General features: G+C 45.6%; 1 protein-coding gene across 1 annotated transcript; it reads right to left on the minus strand.

Annotated features, from left to right (window-relative positions):
• Positions 1-915: 915 nt before the first annotated feature.
• LOC142421820 (tubulin polymerization-promoting protein family member 2-like) lies at positions 916-3,119 on the minus strand. Its single transcript, XM_075526925.1, has 3 exons — positions 1,585-3,119; positions 1,272-1,425; positions 916-1,114 (listed from the first exon to the last, which is right to left on the minus strand). Exons 1-3 carry the CDS (start codon positions 2,028-2,030, stop codon positions 932-934), a joined length of 783 nt encoding a protein of 260 aa, XP_075383040.1. The 5' UTR covers positions 2,031-3,119; the 3' UTR covers positions 916-931.
• Positions 3,120-18,540: the final 15,421 nt, after the last annotated feature.

An 18,540-nucleotide genomic window follows, 5' to 3' on the forward strand; every position in this document is an offset into this window, starting at 1 on the left:
AACAAGTGCACGTGTGATTTTAAGTCTTGTCAGCGCTAGACCTAATGCAAGCAACCTAATGCAAGACCTAGCGCAAGCAACCACAGCAGTGGGGATGGGAGGCAAAGGGGGAAAGACAGAGCAGTTGGGGAAAGGATTTGGGTGCAGGCAGAGCTTGCAAACCGTCCTCCCAAGTGCAGAGGGCCTGCTATGCTCCACACAGGCCTTCCCTCATTCCTGATCCCGCGCACCACAGCTCTTTATTTGCTTTCCTCAAGCTCAGAAACTCTTCCCCAGCCACCAGCATCCTGAAGCCTGGGGAAGCAGTAATGAGTGACCGTGCCAAGTGCTAGGAATGGGTGAGAGGGTTTAACCTGGGGGAAGGAGAAAGCAAAAAGTGGCAACTGATGTTATGGGTACCCCTTCCCTCTCCACTGTGTGGTACATGTTGCATCCGATGCCCTCTAAGACTGCTTTTCAATGTGTGGTCAGGCACCACTGGTGGGCTGTCTGTCACCAGAAACCATCGACTCAAATGTAACCCAGCGTAGCTATACAAAAACATGCACACACTGCTCCCCAAGGCAAAAATCACAACAGAAAGTATAGTGTGTTGGGAGGCGAGAATAAAAATAATGGGTGACTATTCAGAGACTAACCTACTGCTCAATTGATTGGAAATGCAAAGCAGTGTGATGGCAGTGGACTAGCTGGCCCATAGAATTTCCTCCAGAAGGCTAGCTTGTGCTTGGATTTAACCCCACCACACAGCAATCAAAGCATGGTCAGATGGGGAACCTGCACCGCTCTTTGGGGTCATCCAGTGCCATGCGTTCCCACCCTGTCAGATTTGGGGTGCACAGACACAGAAGGCTGGTTGCATGAGATGTTTATTTGCCTCTCCTCTCATGTTGTAGGGGAAAAGCCCTTGTTTCTTTAAGCAGCTTCAGTCCTAGTGCGTCCGGTCGTATGTGCCAGCTCCCTTGTAGGCTCCAACGTAGCCACTGTTTTCTGCCAGATCCTGGCGGCCAGCAAGACCCTTCCCTTTGCCGCTCTCATCAAAACGCTCTTTGTGGCTGCCGGTGTATTTGCTAGTGTCCGTCAGCCTCTCGACCCCACCAACCTTGGTAGCTTTCTGCAAGAAAGGAGGCCAGTAAGAGGCAGCCAGCGTTAGGAAACAGTTCACGAACAAGCTCTTCCCTACTTGCAAGGATAGCAAGCATCCCCACAGCGGGGACGAATGGTCCTGTGGAAGCTCAAGGTGCACAGCAGGTGAGGAAACTCATACTCACCGTGGCGCCCGCACTGCCAGGCTCCTTCCCCTCGATGAGTCCATACACAGCCTGCAGCGCTTCCTCCGGTGATTTGCCCTTGAAGCGCTTGCCGCAGAGCTCCTTCATGGCCTGCTGGAACTCAGCAAAAGTGATGGTGCGGGCACCCTTGGTCCTATGGCGAGGGGAGACCAAGAGGAAAGTTACCTCGCCGCTGGGTAGCCACGGGATGGGAAACCCCCAGGGCTGCCCCTCGCACAAGAGCCTGCCTGCTCCTGCCGTTCCTTCCTCCCACCAGGCTGTGCTGCCCACCGTGCCTCCCTGCAACACTTACTTGACTTTGTTGAACACGATGTCAATGTCAGTGCTGGTCACGGCTTTCCCATCCATCACCCCACACTCTTTGCACATCTTGGAGAAGTTTTTCCCCGTCATGTCGTTGCCACTGGCAGATGTGTCACCATATATTGCAAATTTACGGAAAGCATTTTCTACCTCCGACATCTCGCTGCTGTGGAGAAAAAAAGTTGGTGGGGAAGGAGCTGAGGACCATCTGCAGCTGCTGGACACACACTCATGTCCCACACACCTCGTCTCCAGCAAAGCAAGGGGCACCACCCACAGGTATCTCTCCACCATGGGACAACCATGACGACCACAAGGTATTGACACAGAACACCTGGGATCTAGGCAGGATTGGGGCAGGGATGGGTTGGGACCCAAGGCAAGGCAAAGGAGGGGTGGAGGTGGGCCTCTGGGGTGAATTAATGACTGCTGCATGTGAAGGAACGAGGCATCCAAAGCTTCTGAAGCTTTTTGAAATACAAGTTTCCATTAGACTGTCTCAATAATAAATGCATGCATTTGTAAGCTGATTTATGCTTTGCCTGTTATTTGATGATAAAGAGTCCAGATTTGTCTTCTAGGCTCCAGATAAGTGCCTAAATCTCACAGACCACCTTGCAAGTAGTCACCAAGGAGTTGTCCCCATCTTTCCCCATCACACTTCATCCCCTGAATTGCTCCCTGAATTAGGTTGTCCTCCTCCTGACACCAGTAAATTTTCCACTACTGATCAACTTAGACCACTGCAACCAGGTATCAGGGGTCTCTGAGAACATAAAAGCCATTGCTCGGGTTGTAAATCAGTCCACCATGACTTGAGCAGCTGATTCCTGCGGCTTGTGAGACACCCTTGAACCCTTTTGAAATACCCAGCCTCCCCTACAGCCTTGTGCTTCACCCAGGGGCTCTGGGTCTCAAGGTTGTTTGCAGGCTGCCATTTAACGTAAATCTTGTGTGGGTCTGCACCGCTCTAGAGCAAAAATAGGCAGGCTTGTACCAGGGAGGCTGTGTGCTGCGAGCAGGGGGCTCTGGGTGTCCTTGCTGGGGCCCCTCCCAGGACCCTTCCCTCCCTCCCTGGGAGGCATGGACCCAACTCACCTGCCTGAGCTGGTGGTCGTGATGATGATGGCGATGGCTCTGGCAGTGGAGGCAGTGGACACTCAGAGCCACCCCTCGTGCCTTGCTGGCGGATTGTTACCTCAGCACCCGTGTCACAGTCTTTGGAAGGCCCACCACAGGGTGGGGAGTGGGGGGGGTAAGGGGAAGAATAGGAGGGGACAACCCTGTGCCACCAGAGATGTGGTGGTCCAAACCCCTGGCAGGGGGTTATTGGACCTTCAGCCCACTGTGGGATGAAAAAACAAATACCGCACACTCTTCAGCTAACATAGGTGTCGCGCACTGGAAATGTCATCTGTACGGGGACATGTACTCCAAAGGAAAGGGGCGTTTATCCCTATAGCCAGTAAATGCAGTCAGTCCTTGTTCCTCCTTCCTCAAGGAGCTGATCTGCTGCCAGCATGCTTGTGCCCTGGCTAGGGGATGTGCCTGGACACCTTTGGGGGTCACCAGGAAATCAGAAAACTCCAAGAAGGGGGGTGGGAAGGGGGAGACATAAAGCACACATCACTTGTGAAAAAACTTTGAGAAACACAGTCTTCCACTGATAAGCTAACAAACTTAAAGTAGCTGGAAATTGGATCTGGGAAGTTCAGGCCAGCAATAAGGCTCAGCTTGCACCCTGGCAGTCGTACCATGTTTGTATGGGCACTGTGATAACGCACTGTTAAAAAAGTTATTTATTTCATCTTTGTGGCCCATGTAAGATTAAATTAATGCACCTTCATTGGTTGATTTATTTATTTTCCTCAGGCTGTGCTTAGCAACATGGAACCATGTATAAATACGTCTTATTTCAGAAATATTTTGTTCTCACCACTAATTAACAGGCACGTACTTTCCAGTCTTGCTGTTGGTCGCAGCAAGCCCACAGCAGCGGGATGATCTTGGCCAAGCTCTACCCATTCCAGGAGGAAAACCTTGCCGATACTGCTGCATGCTCACCGCTCCTGCACTTCTGCATGGCCTTTGATCTTCCTGTTGGACTGGCCATAACTCTTCACCAATTACATTGCCACCCAGAGAAACTCTCTTGTGCGAAGGGCACCGGACAAGTATCAGCTTTGAGAGGCTTCTGTGGCGGGGTGGTCCAGGCAAGGGTGAAATCGCAAAAAAGCACTGGGTGCCACCTCCCGCTGCTGCTGGGTTACACAGTCTGGCATCCTGCCCCGCCGGGGTGACAACGACGTCTCAGCCCTGGCACAGCCATGCAGCGCACCGGTTCTGCAGTACCACTTGCTGCTGATGAGCCAGGGGCAGGGGGCTCACCAGCCCCCTGATGCCAATGTAAACCTCGGGCAAACAGTTGGTAGCAGTGCTGGTTTTGCCTTTTAGACAAGCGTTCATTACCCCAATGGATTGTTACCTCTTTCCTTGCTGCAGGCGGCCTGTTTTGGGGCTGCCCCAGCAGGAATGCCAGTCTCACTGCCTGTGCAAGGAAAGCAGGGAAGAAATGAGGCACTAGCTGTCATCACAGGAATGATGATGTGCAGGGCAGCTGTGCTTGGTTTTGGTGGGCATTTTTCTTATATTCTGGAAAGGTGTCTCTTTTCGGTGGCAGAGTATTTTTGGAACTGAACTTTTTTTTCCCCTTTTAGTTACAGCATATGAGTGGTTTTTAAACTGAAAAATGTATACCTAGCTTTAGGAGATTAGGTGAAGCTGAAGGACCCGAAAGAAGGCAATACTCCTATAGAGCAAGTAGCCAAGTACCTATAAATTTCAAGGTCAGAAGTTCACCTCTTTTTTTTTTGGCCTGTAACTCCAAACCACTTCAGATCCGTTCTGTGATGCCAACAGCTTGTTTCTGCTCCTCACAGTCTGCATGTGACAATGAATAAACCAAAAGGTCGCTTCCTTTAAAGCTCTCGGGGCAATGCTCCCCAGCCATAAACTCACCAAAGCCATTAACAAAACCAGCTCAAACCAGCCAAGTTTCCGAAACTGCAGCGATTGCCAGGGAAGGTGGGGATCCTGTGGATCTGGATGGCCTGAACGGGTGGTCCCATCCAACCCCTGTCTGACCCAAAGGACAAAGCCCCCTCTCCATCTATGCACCTCGCAGGTAGAGTCAGCATGCAATAAGCTCACCAGAGGTCACCAACGTTTAACAAAAAAGAGAACTATGTTATTTCCATCCTTGTGCACATACAGACACACACACACACATACACACAGAGGCATGCATGGTCAGGGATTCTTATTAGCCAACATGCCTTATTAAAAAAAAAAAAGGCAAATGGCCACATTGCTGTTCTTCTGCCTTGTCTATACTCGTATTTCTCTAGCAGATATCGGTTCCTGTTGTCACCCCCAAATTTTATTAACAGCAATTTTTCCTGTATTTTCAGCTCCCCGATATAAACATGAAAAGGCATTGGGCCTAACACCAAAAGCCACAGATTCCCCCCACAGACACCTCCAAGGAAAAGCATCTCCTGTGATATGTCAGTTTGCTGTCGCTAAATTCATTTAACCTGGAGGACAGGGCTTTAAAGAGCCACTCTCTAGAATGATAGCACATAACTGACAGATCATACAGCAAAATTGTTTTAATGTGTTCCAGATGTATTGCCTCAGTGAAGTTAATGCAGAGATTAATCTGAATCACTGTGCCTATGGTCTTCGCTCTTCAATTCTCTCATGGCTACATGCCAGATTTTTTCTGCTTTCAACTGCAATGCTTTCGACAAAGTCAAGCCAAGGGAGTACACAATTTGGTCCCAAGTAACTAGTTAAGTATTTGAAGCTGTTGCCAGCCTTTTATGAGCTCAGTTTAAAATTACATTTAGGGAGGTTTGAAGCATCTTAGATAAGACAGACGCTGAAGAAATAGAGGAGGATCATCAGAAAAAAAAAGAAAGAAAAAAAAAAAGGCAGTATCCTATTGAAATAATATATATAACATATATAAACAGACATGCACACACACTATTCCCCTGTTCCCAAAGCAAATGCACCATTAACAAGAAATTATGAAATTACGAAATTATGAAAGGATATGCTAAACAGCTTAAATCTTAAATCTTCAGTTGTAGGGAAGTGATTTATTCTGTATCAGTAAAATGCTTAGCTGCAAAACAGACCAGAATTCAGTGTTCTGTTCAAATACTTACATAAATCTGCAGGAAAGTTAGAAGACAGCTTTGATACCATCTTCATGGAATCAGCATTATTTATTTAAGGAAAAACAGTATTTTGAAGAGACTAAAAAGGACAAAAAAAGAAGTTGGGGCATCTGCAATACTGAAGCAGTCCAAACTAGCTCTGCAGAATAGCAGAAATCCAGGAGAAAAGATTAATGTCTGAAACTCTTTTGTAGGCAAGAAGAATATTAACTTCTGCTGTTATGAATAAATGAATTCTAAATTATTCTTTGTCTGCTAGATTTTATGAACTATTTATTACCATAATCACATAAACCTCCTTTTTTTTCACATAAAGCTATGTATAGCTTAAGACTTCCCTTTCAGTGCCATGATCAGAGAAACTGTTTGAATGAAGACATTAAAGCAGTGAGATTCCAATTACCGTATGAAACACTCTAAATCTGTCAAAACGAGCTGCTCGTATTACTGCTAGACCTAGAAAACCCCAAACGATGGAGGATGAAGGTGAATCAAAACTCAGATGTGGAGCTGTACCTATTCTACAAGCCCCCCCCCACTTTGATCCCAGAGCATGTCCTTTTGCAGCCAAATTGTCCCTTACCTGGTCTCCGAGTAGATGAAGAACAAAGTTTTATTTAAAATGAGAGTCAAGGAGGAGGACGTAATACATAGCACAAGTTTGAAAGGCAGTGACTTTAGCTGTCTTGCTGAATGAATATAATCTGTCTGATGCAGATGTATGGGGAAAGAGGAGAAAAGAGAGCAGTGTGTTGGTGCCTGAGCTTAAAAGAGAAGTTTTACAGGATAGCTGAAAGAACAAGAATCTTGCACTGAGAAATTTGAAGCTTCTGGTCAGAAATTAAGAGAAAGCTAAAGAGACCGGACATGCAGCTGTTCTGTGTAAAAATATTTTATGGGATTTCTTTTCAATATCTTCAGTTCTTCAGTGCATCTTTTATTTATGTCAGGCATGCACACACACATACACAATCAGGAAACCTTTTATGGACATGTGGATCAAACTCTTGTTCAAAGGAGTAAATTAGGACAAGTTTAATAATCCTGCACTGAAGTGACCTTCCATATGCCTCAGTCAAGCCCATGTGAACTCAAAGGTCTTGTCCTTTACTTGAAAACCAACATGTGGAAAACTATGTTTCTGCATTGTCCTGGGGTCTCTGGTGAGCCACAGACCCCACAGTGAGCCCACAGAAATAAACCAAGAATTTATCTACCTTTACCCCTGTGCTGAACCACTGACCTTACTGAGCATATCCCTCTAGTAAAAATGGATAATTACAAAAAAACAGATTTCCTTTTTATCATGGAAATCACCTGCCTCTCATTTCAGAGCCTGAGCACAGGAAGAGTTTATGATTTCTTCTGTGACCTGTGGTCAGTCTGAATCTGCATCTGTCCAGGAAATACGTGCTTTAGGGGAACACTCATGGGACGGTCCTTCTGATGGGAATTTGTCTGTGGTGGGTGACGTTTTGCAGTTGTTGCAAGGGGAGAGTCTGAGCCAGGCTCTCTGCATGGCAGGCTGCGCTGGTGCACGAGGAGCTGAGGTGTCCCCCAGCAGTGATGGGACAGATGATGGAGGACAGGCACCGAAGCCCAGAGCACCAATGCCCGGGAAACATGCGGGAAGATACATACTGCACACACAGCCGGGGCAGGTTGCCACAGTGGCTGCTGACCCCTGCCTCCCTTGGCTGCCCCAGATGCAAGACTGCAGCTCCTGTGGCCACTTTGGTCCCAGCAAGGCTGAGGAGGAGGCAAACTGAGCCCAAAAGCTGGGCTGCGCGGAGCAGTAGTGCAGGGAGGAAGGGTGATTACGGTAAGCACAAAGCAGCATCAGACTGCAATTTCTTTCATGCTTCACATCCATTATTATCTCCTTAAGAGAAACCCCACATGCACTCTACCATCTTTATGTGTTTAGAGGGGGCTGAGGCAGAAATGAAACTATAACCAATTTTCACTACCCTCCCTTCAAATTCTGAGCACTCAAACATTTTTCTTTTTTTCTTAGTGCTAGTACTAGTCTGCCTAGTCGTCATACTGCAGGCCTGACAGCTCATGGAGGCACTAAGCAAGATCATGCTCAGTGCTTTGTAGAGACATCTGGTAAATCTAACCTGTGTCACCACTGTCCTTCAGAGTTTTGTTCAGTTCCTTATATTACACAAATGTTATCCTATAGTTTAACTTCAATGTCCTCCTCAAGCTGTGTGTAGGAGGACGTGGTCTGAAAAAGGTACATAAACAGATAAACTGAAGGTTAAGCCAGTTCTCTTAGGAAGTTTCAGCCACAGCTTTCTTCTCTCCTTGGATGCCTTTTGGATCACAGTGTTGGCTGGAACTGATTTTAGCCGGAGAACTGAAGTTTTGCTCCCCAAGCACCATTCCCACACAAGGGCTCTGGCAGAGCCCTCTCTCTTCATTATTGGATTTCACATGCCTCATTCCTTTGCTTTTTTCTTTAGACAGTAAAATCAGTGTGAAATCTTCTGATGGTCTAGATGCACCTCATGATCTTGACCTCTATGAAGAAGTTTGTTGCTTTAGGTTGAGCAGTTTTACACAATGTTCACTTATTTTCATGAAAATTTGTGAACATGTTTTTTTCCCACAATTGACACAGTTTATTTCAAGAATCATCTCGGTCACAAAAACAAAAAAAAGGAAAAGGCATTTTAAAGCCATCAATCACAGAGGAAAATCAAATGCTAAGCCTAGTCAATGTATTCTGATCAGAGCACAGAACTTAATTTTAAGGACACTACAGCTGTATTTTGAAGCTATTGTTTGTTATAAGATTTTGGCAGAATAACCATCCTCTCTCAAATTAATTCATCTAGGACAAATATGTGTTCCCCTTGGCCAGAAGTCCTGCTTTCCTATTACACTGAGGTTTCTTGGCATAAGTGAGAGCAGACTATGGCCCATGGCATCGTGTGAAAATGCTGGAGTACTAAGCAGGTGTGCCACTTTGCTGAATCTCTCCCAAGACTTACAAAAAAATCTTAGAGAAATGCCTTTACAAAAGTCTAGCTAACTCATTAGGAAATACGGCATTTAATAATTGCATTATTAAAAGTGATTACTAACATTAAAAAAGGTCATTTTCATATATATTGACAATGTCATATTCATATATATATCATTTCTATATGATAATGTGAGTCATATTTATTGCCAGCATAACATCTACTGATTCCACTGAAGCTATATTAGGAACTAATTTTGGTCCTGAAGTCTGTTTTCCTATTCTGTATTAGCTACATTATATTATCTCCCTCCACAGCCAAAATTGCATTTACCTCAAACTTGATTTGATGCAATTATCTAGGAATAAATGATCTTGTTTTGGCTTGTTTCAACAAGTTGAGCCATTTGCACGCTGTTCCAACAACATCCTTCTGCCTGCAGAAGTCTCTTGGTAGTTCTTCAACTCTGAGCTAGAAGCCTATCTGAAAAGGTACAGATCCTTTGTGTGTACTTACTGTATAAATGCAGTTGTTGCTGCTTATTTTTTTGCATAACATGTCAAAACATTCTGTAGGGGGGAGGTACAAGAAATACTAAGTTAAAGCATTTTTTAGGGCTAATATACTTGCACACAAAAAGCAAGTGTATCGTATGCTTTTTTTTTTTAAAAAAATGTCAGATCACATTTTAGATTCTTCTGAGAAACATACCTCTAGCTATCTATTGTAACTTAAGCTCCTAAATTGCTTCGATCCTTATAGTAAGGTATTTGCGAGCCATCAGTTGCGTGCTGTCATTCAGACCAACAGAAAACTCAGATGCTGGCATGCATCAAGTACAAATAGGACAAGCAGACTTCCTCATCACTTACCACTTAGCTCCTTTATGAACAAATTCAATGAGCTTCTTGAGATATTCTCATTTATACCATAGCTGATGTTGGCCCATCATTTTCCTGTGATAGCTCAAGTCTTCTGTTCTTTTCCAGACAGCTGCACAGGCCTGTTTCAACCAGAGGATTCTATTTCAAGCTTTTAAAAGTGAGTTTCAAGCAAAAGAAGAAAAAAATATTAATAACTAATTACCAGCATTATTTTTGTGCCTTATTTTATCAAACAGCAATATTCTTCAATATCAGTCCATAAAGGCCATGGCTTAACTAATATTTAAAAGCACGTACTTGACCTTATTTACTGAGATACTACGCAATACAACGGCCAATTTCACAAACTGCATTCTTAGTATTACACTGTCCTTGCACTATACTTTTACCTTCTCTTCTACCTCGCCTTCCATAAAAGCAAAGAAATCACTTATACAGGATACCCCAGCTAAGAGCACTGAGCACAACCAGACTTAAACAACACAAGAGGATTTGCATTATGTTTTAGAGCTTCCTGCTTGATTGCTTAGTTTTTCTGCCTCCTGCTTAGTAAATAAAGTTGTTGTGTTAACAGCAGGTTGTAAAGTCCCAGAGCAAATGTAAGGATAGTCTAGAACAGTAGACTTTTAAAGCCACAGACCTGTTCCTATTCTGATCTATCAATGAAAAAAATAAAATAGGGGTTATGTTTTTATCACCACTAAGGAAACTGACAATCAATTTCAAATCACACTGCAGCATGCAGAGGAAGAGGCTGTCTTTTCTTCACTGTCAGGCAATGGTTCAGACTTCAAACACCTCGGTGAAGGCAAAGAGTAAAGACAGGGAACTGGGCACCCTCCCCTTTAGACACCTCCACAGGGAAGCGCTGTGTTGGTTAACAGGCAGATACACACTTCTGTTGCCTTTCTGAGTGGCTAGTGTTGACAAGAAGAGAGTTTCGGTTTTGACTGGACTCACACCTTCCAGGCATATCAAAAGCAGAGATGAATTTGGTGGATGTGTTGGGCACAGCCCTGCACTCTGTCCCAGGGCAGAGGGTGCTCCTTAAAGAGCATCGTAAGGAGCCGAGAAACCAACCGGGCCTTCTCATTTTTCTGGTTATGGTCTGACAGGTGTTCCCAAAACCTGCACTGTCTAGCGCCAACTCAGGCATCCAACAAATCTAGAAATGGCAAAAGAAATGGCTGTAGTGGCTATCTACAGCCCTGTGCACACACTTGAATCTGCCTGCTCTTGCTCACTAAATATTTCAGTGGCCAGCTCCCGGGAGCTGAGCTGTCTTTTTGCTGCATGTTTACAGCATCTTGAAAAATGCAGATCAGATCCAAGTTAGGACCTTTAGGTACTGCTGCAATAAAACTGATCAATAGTACTGACATCCTAGCAGTCAAGGACTCATCTAGCTAGACCAGGACCTGGCAACGGCCCTCTGTACCACTTTAACCTGGAGGGAGGCTAGCAACAACATTTATTTAGTACTAGATACTGCTGTCCACGGCACAGACAAATCCCACTCCACCTAGCATCTCTGATTTTCACATCAGTGCTGGGTGCTGACACAGTCCAGTGGGGTTGCTGTTTTCCTGTGCTTTCTGTGCTTCCACGCTCTTGCAGCAGGCTGAGAAATGACAGCCCTCCCTCTGTCCTCAGAGTGTGAAGTGGCGAAACTCACCACCACGAGATGCTTTGTGTAACAGAAATATAAAGAGATTCAAAAAGCAATTAGGAAAAGCCAGGGAGGGAAGGTTCTTGAAAGGGGCACTGAAGATAGAGAGGCAACAACCTCCAGCATGGCAAGTCTCTGAGCCTGACTGATAGCCAGGGAGTTTTATACCAGAGGATGCTCTAGGAGCACGTGCTTGTTCTGGTCTAAGCACACGCCAGAGACAGGACATGTGAGTAGATTGACTTTTCTTCTGATCCTCTATGGTTATTTTTTTACTGACAGTCAATTTAGTTTTCTTGCTTTCCAGACCTAGGGAGACATTAACCTATTATATTTTCTCCCAGTTCTTATTCTTCCACTTTTGGCCTACAGTGCTTCTCCTAGAAAATGGAAAAATCTGCCGTGGTTGGAGATTCTTCTAAAACAAATAAACAAACAAAAAAACTGCCAGCACACCACAGAATACTCCTTCTTTTAGGCTGGGAAGGTTATAAAAGCCATGAGCTGCTGAAGATGGGAGCCAGAGCAGTTCACGCTTGCAATTACACTGAAGAGGATTACCAGAGTCCTGGACACCAGAAACTGATAGAGGACAGCTCATGAAAAGCAGGAGCATGCAAGTGCTCATTTTCCACCATTTTACAGCTTGTAAAATAACTTACATTTGACTTGAGCAACAGTGACATTTTCCAGCCTGCGTCAGAAGAGCTGACACCTGTTTTGCACGCTCTGCATTACTCAAGCAGTGCAAGCCGATGGAGGCAGAGACTTGGGGCAGCACATGTGGCTGCAACACGTCTGAACTTCCCAAGGGGGATTAACTTAGTTCAGTCTGCCTGCAAGTCAGGCAGCGCAGGCTTTGTCACGCGCAGCGGCCCAGGAGAAGTACGGAGGCCGCTGGGCTGCGCTGGCGTCACTGCGCTGATGGCAGTAGCAGGTTATTGCTTCTCTGGGTGTGGTGCCCGGCCCACTTTCACAGCTCAGATTGACAGTACACATCCCATAAAACCAGGAGGAAGGACAAGGCGGGCAGAGCCAGTTTTCAGCCAGGTCTGAAACCCACTGAACAAAACAGAAGGCCTCTTCTGGCTAAGAACATTTTGTTTTCAAAAGCAGCATTCTTGCATGATTTCACTGACCGATCCACATGGGACTATTTTGTGGAATCGGGATAATTTGCGGCATGATTTTTATGGTACGATTTTCTGAAAAATATATGTATGCAGTGGCCAGTAGCGGTTACCAGCTTCAAATTCTGCGCTAGCACAGCTCTGCTCCCAGCAAGGCTGGGAAAGGCCAGGGGTGGGAAGTGCACGACAGTGAAAAGAGAAAGCGGCGTTAAGAAGACCAAGAGCAGTCCCAACACTAATGACGCTCCTGAGCATGCGGGCTCCTCACCATCTCACGTTGTGCAATGCAAAACACTGTGCTTCCTTCACAGTTCTTCTCTGGGGCCAGGTGCCCAGCAGGTGTAAATCGGCTTCCCGGTGCAGCAGTCACTGGTCTCTGCCAGTTGACACCGCTGGGGTTTGGCTGTAGGTCCTTATTTTCCTGGAGGCACAGCAACACTCCTGAAATGTGTCAGAAGCCTTAAGCCCTGCTTGTGTTCTCTCTCCCATCCCTCCTGGCAGCAAAGCTAGGTGCCAGCAGTCGGTTAGGAAAACACGAGTCAGTTTTTAAAAGCACGACTGTAAAAGGGAAGGGAAAACTCCCCCATATCTCTTCTCTTTCTCGTTCTCACACAGAGGCACCTTGCTGCCCCATGGAGGGAGAAGGCTCGATGGACACAAGCCACAGCCCCGGCGGGATGTTTCCACCTGCCCAGAGAAGCGGAACAGTCCCATCACTGTCAGGCCAGAGCCAACGCACAATATTTTACGCAACTATTTTTGTGGTGGGATTGAATGGCTTGGTATCTGGGACATCTGCCGGAAGCAAGACGCCCTTTGTGGGAGTCTACACAACTCAGCTGGCCTCACGCTGTCAGTTGCTGAAGCCACAGCCTGGGACTGCTTTTCAGGTCTGGTTAAGGGCAGAAAAAAAAATAAAACCCAGCTTGCTTCAAACTGATGTCAATCATGCTCGGCATTACCATGTTGGGCGCACCTTGTGCAAAAACCAAGAACCTGCGACATACCCCTGCATGCCTTTCTGCTTCCCCAAATCCTATTTTTGAGTGAGGAGCCAGAGTGAACGCATGGTTGTGGCAGGACCTCACCACCTGCCACCTCTAATTATAGGGGAGTCCTGGTCTGTATCAGCAGAAAAACAACCCCCCACACACACACACATTCACGCTCACTCTCTGTGAATACAACGAACGGTTCAACCGCCAATTTCGGGCACTTGTTCCTTCATGGCAACAAGATATAAATATAGACCTTGATGGCCCAGAAGCATCTTTTTTTTTTTCCCCCCTTTCGCTTTAACCCTCGTATTATTTCCATAGCTGATTCTTAAGGTCAATTTTGTGATATGAAACGAAATACTTAGGGCCACCTGCTGTCTTAAACCCAGGTACCCATACCATTAAATCAGTATCCGTCAGCATCAGTGGGTGCTCCAGGCACAAAGGGTGGGCAGTCAAGTAGTAGAAGGTTTTTTAAACTGACCCACTCAACCTTTGCTGAGAGAAGAAAAGCCTTGTCACAGTCTAATCACTCTCCTGCTTGCAGCAAAGACACTTGTCACTTGTGCCTGCAGTGAGATAAAACACACAGATGTTTTGTATTCAGAAGTAATGCTGTTTGAGGCTATGAGAAAGTAGTGTGGGGTCAAGATTTGTAAGTCCTCCTGAGGCCTTCTTCCTTTATCTGTGGTAAATATTCAAAACAAAGTCAGGGGACTACCTGCGTAAGAGCTGCAGCACCCAGCCCTGGCCTGTAGGCTTACTTACTCGTGGGCATATTCTCATATATGTATGCATCTACACATTAATCCTTTATCAGCAGTCCTGGCTAACCGGGGAGGTCCCAGTTGACTGGAGATTAGCAAATGTGACACCCACCTAGAAGAAGGGCCAGAAGGAGGATCTGGGGAACTACAGGCCTGTCAGCCTGACCTCAGTGCCAGGGAAGCTGATGGAGCAGATCATCCTGAGTGCTATCACACGGCACGTACAGGACAACCAGGTGATCAGGCCCAGTCAGGATGGGTTTATGAAAGGCAGGTCCTGCTTGACCAACCTGATCTCCTTCTATGACAAGGTGACCGGCTTAGTGGATGAGGGAAAGGCTGTGGATCCTATTTACCTGGACTTCAGTAAAGCCTTTGACACGGTTTCCCACAGCATTCTCCTGGAGAAACTGGCTGCTCATGGCTTGGACGGGTGTACTCTTCACTGGGTAAAGAACTGGCTGGATGGCCGGGCCCAAAGAGTGGTGGTGAATGGAGTTTACTCCGGTTGGCAGCTGGTGGTGTTCACAAGGGGTGTTCCCCAGGGCTCAGTATTGGGGCCAGTTCTGTTTAACATCTTTATCAATGATCTGGATGAGGGGATCGAGTGCACTCTCAGTAAGTTTGCAGATGACACCAAGTTGTGCGGGAGTGTTGATCTGCTGAAGGTAGGAAGGCTCTGCAGAGGGACCTGGACAGGCTGGATCCATGAGCCAAGGTCAATTGTATGAGGTTGAACAAGGCCAAGTGCTGGGTCCTGCACTTGGGCCACAGCAACCCCATGCAACGCTACAGGCTTGGGGAAGAGTGGCTGGAAAGCTGCCCAGCAGGGAAGCACCTGGGCATGTTGGCTGACAGCCGCCTGAATACGAGCCAGCAGTGTGCCCAGGTGGCCAAGAAAGCCAATGGCATCCTGGCTTGTATCAGAAATAGTGTGGCCAGCAGGAGTAGGGAAGTGATCGTCCCCCCTGTACTCAGCACTGGTGAGGCCGCAGCTCGAATACTGCGTTCAGTTTTAGGCCCCTCACTACAAGAGAGACATTGAGGTGCTGGAGCGTGTCCAGAGAAGGGCAACGAAGCTGGTGAAGGGTCTGGAGCAGAAGTCTTATGAGGAGCAGCTGAGGGAACTGGGGTTGTTTAGCCTGGAGAAAAGGAGGCTGAGGGGAGACCTTATCGCTCTCTATAAGTACCTGAAAGGAGGTTGCAGTGAGGTGGGTGTGGGTCTCTGCTCCCAAGTAACAAGCCATAGGACAAAAGGGAACAGCCTGAAGTTGTGCCAGGGGAGGTTTAGACTGGATATTAGGAAAAATTTCTTCACCAAAAGGGTTGTCAAGCATTGGAACAGGCTGCCCAGGGAAGTGGTTGAGTCGCCATCCCTGGAGGTATTTGAAAGACATGTAGATGTGGTGCTTAGGGACATGGTTTAGTGGTGGACTTGGCAGTGCTAGGTTAATGGTTGGACCTGATGATCTTAAAGGTCTTTTCCAACCTAAATGATTCTATGATTCTATGATTAAAGAGAGAATAACCCTCAAATTCTACTCTGGAGGTTTGTAAAATTCTTCAGGAAAAGGCATCTTAATGTCTCCATGCAAAACAATTTTTTTGGAGAATAGGTCTTACCTTTTTAACATCCCAGGGGAACACAGTTGTCCTTTTGGCTTCATGACTGAACAGCAGCTTGGCTTCAAGCAACACAATTGAAGGGCAGAGTGAAATGTGTGGTTTACCTACCGTGGAAAGAAGCACTCTTCCGTCTTTTCCCTTGCTCATCTGCCGAGCGAGGATTTGCATAGTCTGCACATCAGCCAGGCTGAGGGATGAAGACCACCCAGATGATCCTATGGTTAATAGCCTCCCTATGATCCAACCAGTATACTTTGTGGCTGAGGAGATGGCTCACTGGCCTCTGAGTGGCCTCTGAGGACCTTCACCTCAAGTGTACCACGTCTTTCTTTGGCAGGACAGTAGCATGAGATTGGTTTGTTCTTTGCCAAACTCCAAATCCAAAACTGCATTCTTTGTTCCGAACTATGGTTTACTGAAGTGTGGTTTAACAAGGTCATATGCTATTTCAGATATGTAACAACCAAAATGTAGTTGGAAAATCAAAGAAAATGAAAAACAGCTTATTACACTCAAATACCCAACAATTATATGCGAGTCCTCCATAATATGCAGTTAAGAAAATAGGAGAGGGCAGGCAAACCTCAAGGAAACATAAATCACAGGGAAGGAGAGGGGAGGATGGCAGGAATCTGGAAGAGACTTCAAGAGGCCATCCACTCTTTATCTTAGGGCAAAATCACTATCTCTGTCACTCCCTACAAATGCTTGTCTTATCTTAGACGAGATAAGACAAACATCAAACACTAGTAATGGGGATTCCACAGCCTCTCCAGCCAATGTTGAAGTGCTTCACTAGCTCTGCTTTTAATGCCTTGCTTTACTTTAAGTCTGTTTCTTCATGTCATATCCACCAGGGACAAGAAAATGAGTAGGAATCAATTTAGAGAAATTACACTGTGTTTTGAAAAAGGGATAGCAAATGTTTTTTTCTTTACAAGTTCATCATAAGTTGTTCTGGCTTACAAGTATGGATTTTTTTTCTTCTCTTTTTCTTTTTTTAGGGCCAAATTCATTTCCATGTGCACACTGCTGGCAAAATGATCTGCTGCAGAAAAACCACCAGTAACAGTAAATCCCTGCAAAGATGTGGAGATGGGCAGGAATACGGAAATCTTTCCTGAACCTATTTAATAGTGTCCCTGTTAGAGGTCTGAATCAGCAAGACCTGGAGACCTGCTGGGGTCTTCAGTCCTGACACCTAGAAAGGTAGGAGCAAATTTGGTATTCTTACCTGTAAAAATATATGCTGAAGTTTTTAGGTGTATTCTGATTTGGCCAGATAGGTCCTCTCAGGTGATCTGAGTTTTACCACTGATGTAATTTGAGAGCTTTTAATAATTGGTAAGAAATAGAGTCTTTCCGAGTGCAGGCTGGAGCACCATTGCATTGCATTGCCAGAAAGAAACCAGTTCTGGTATGCAGCACACAGTTTGCAAAAGTAATGTTTTTGAGAGTGGTATCCTGTTCCCATGGAAGGACATTAGTCAGTGTGGATGGCCACAGTCAGCTTGTCCCACATTACCCACACAAACATGCATCTGCAGAAGCCAAAGAGCAGATCCACTGCAGGGAATGAGCTGTCATAGCTGACTGACTTCCGCTGGGTAGCAGTGATTTCCATAAATTAAGAACCTTGTCCCCAGACATCTACATGCTTGGTTTCCTTCTGTGTTTACAGAAATACTCTCCACTGGCTACACATTAAAGGGAAAGTCAAGCCTCCATATGCGTGCTCATCTCAGCTCCTTTTGGATGTGTTCATGAACATATTATGGTTGTGAAAGCAGGCCTTCAGCTCAATATGATTATAAACACTTCAGTACTTGCTAGTGGGTACGGAACAGCCAGATTTTTAGAAATTGAATGAAAAAACCTATGCTTTAAGATGATGTTAGTTCTGCATGGAAAAGAACATATTTAAGACAGCATTAGTGCAATTTATGTGGGAAAGTTATTACAAGTAAATATTCAGCATGCCATAAGTTTTGCCACAGAAATGGGTTTGATAGCATAGGTGGGCAGAACCTTTTCGGACTTCAATACTTACATTGCATATCCAACAAACAGTAATAATGCTTATAAAAAGGTTTGGCATTTGTCTCTTACTGAGATTCTACTCACAAGATTTAAACTATGGCATAAAGATAAGACTGCAAGCTGGTCCAATTATGGGGAAGAAAAAAATCATACCCAGACATAAACTGATTACAATGGCTTACATGGAAATAAGTCAGGTAAACTGTTTTAAGCCTCTTCTGAAAAGACAAATAACTTTTTATTCAGGTATCTCCAGTGAGAGAGGAAACAAAAATACTTCTGTCAGCAAGGCAGTAACAAGAAGAATTTCAGCATCAGAATTTTCAGATTTTGGTGAGAAAGGGCATGGGAAACTCCAAGTAGATGTAGTCTGTGTGCAAACCTGAATGCTTCAGATTTTGTAGATCAACATTCTGCCTGTCACAAACATTCAGGCTGATGCTGCAAGGCCCAGAGCAGCTGGGCACTCTGCTTGCCAAAGCCTCTTGACAGAAATTATCTCACACATACCACCTAACTCTACTAACGGTGTGAAAGTTTGATGGGGCAGGACACAGTCTGCTACAAACTCTTGATCTACAGAAACACAGAAGCACATGTACAACTTTC

Source organism: Mycteria americana, chromosome Z (genome assembly GCF_035582795.1).
Source record: "Mycteria americana isolate JAX WOST 10 ecotype Jacksonville Zoo and Gardens chromosome Z, USCA_MyAme_1.0, whole genome shotgun sequence".
NCBI lineage: Eukaryota > Metazoa > Chordata > Aves > Ciconiiformes > Ciconiidae > Mycteria > Mycteria americana.

Coding starts and splice junctions, on each gene's coding strand:
- LOC142421820 (XM_075526925.1), bottom strand. CDS start 2,030: ATGCAGCAGTCATTAATTCACCCCAGAGGCCCACCTCCACCCCTCCTT. Junction 1,426..1,584: donor ATCGTGTTCAACAAAGTCAA/GTAAGTGTTGCA, acceptor CCCTCGCCATAG/GACCAAGGGTGCCCGCACCA. Junction 1,115..1,271: donor CTGGCAGTGCGGGCGCCACG/GTGAGTATGAGT, acceptor CCTTTCTTGCAG/AAAGCTACCAAGGTTGGTGG.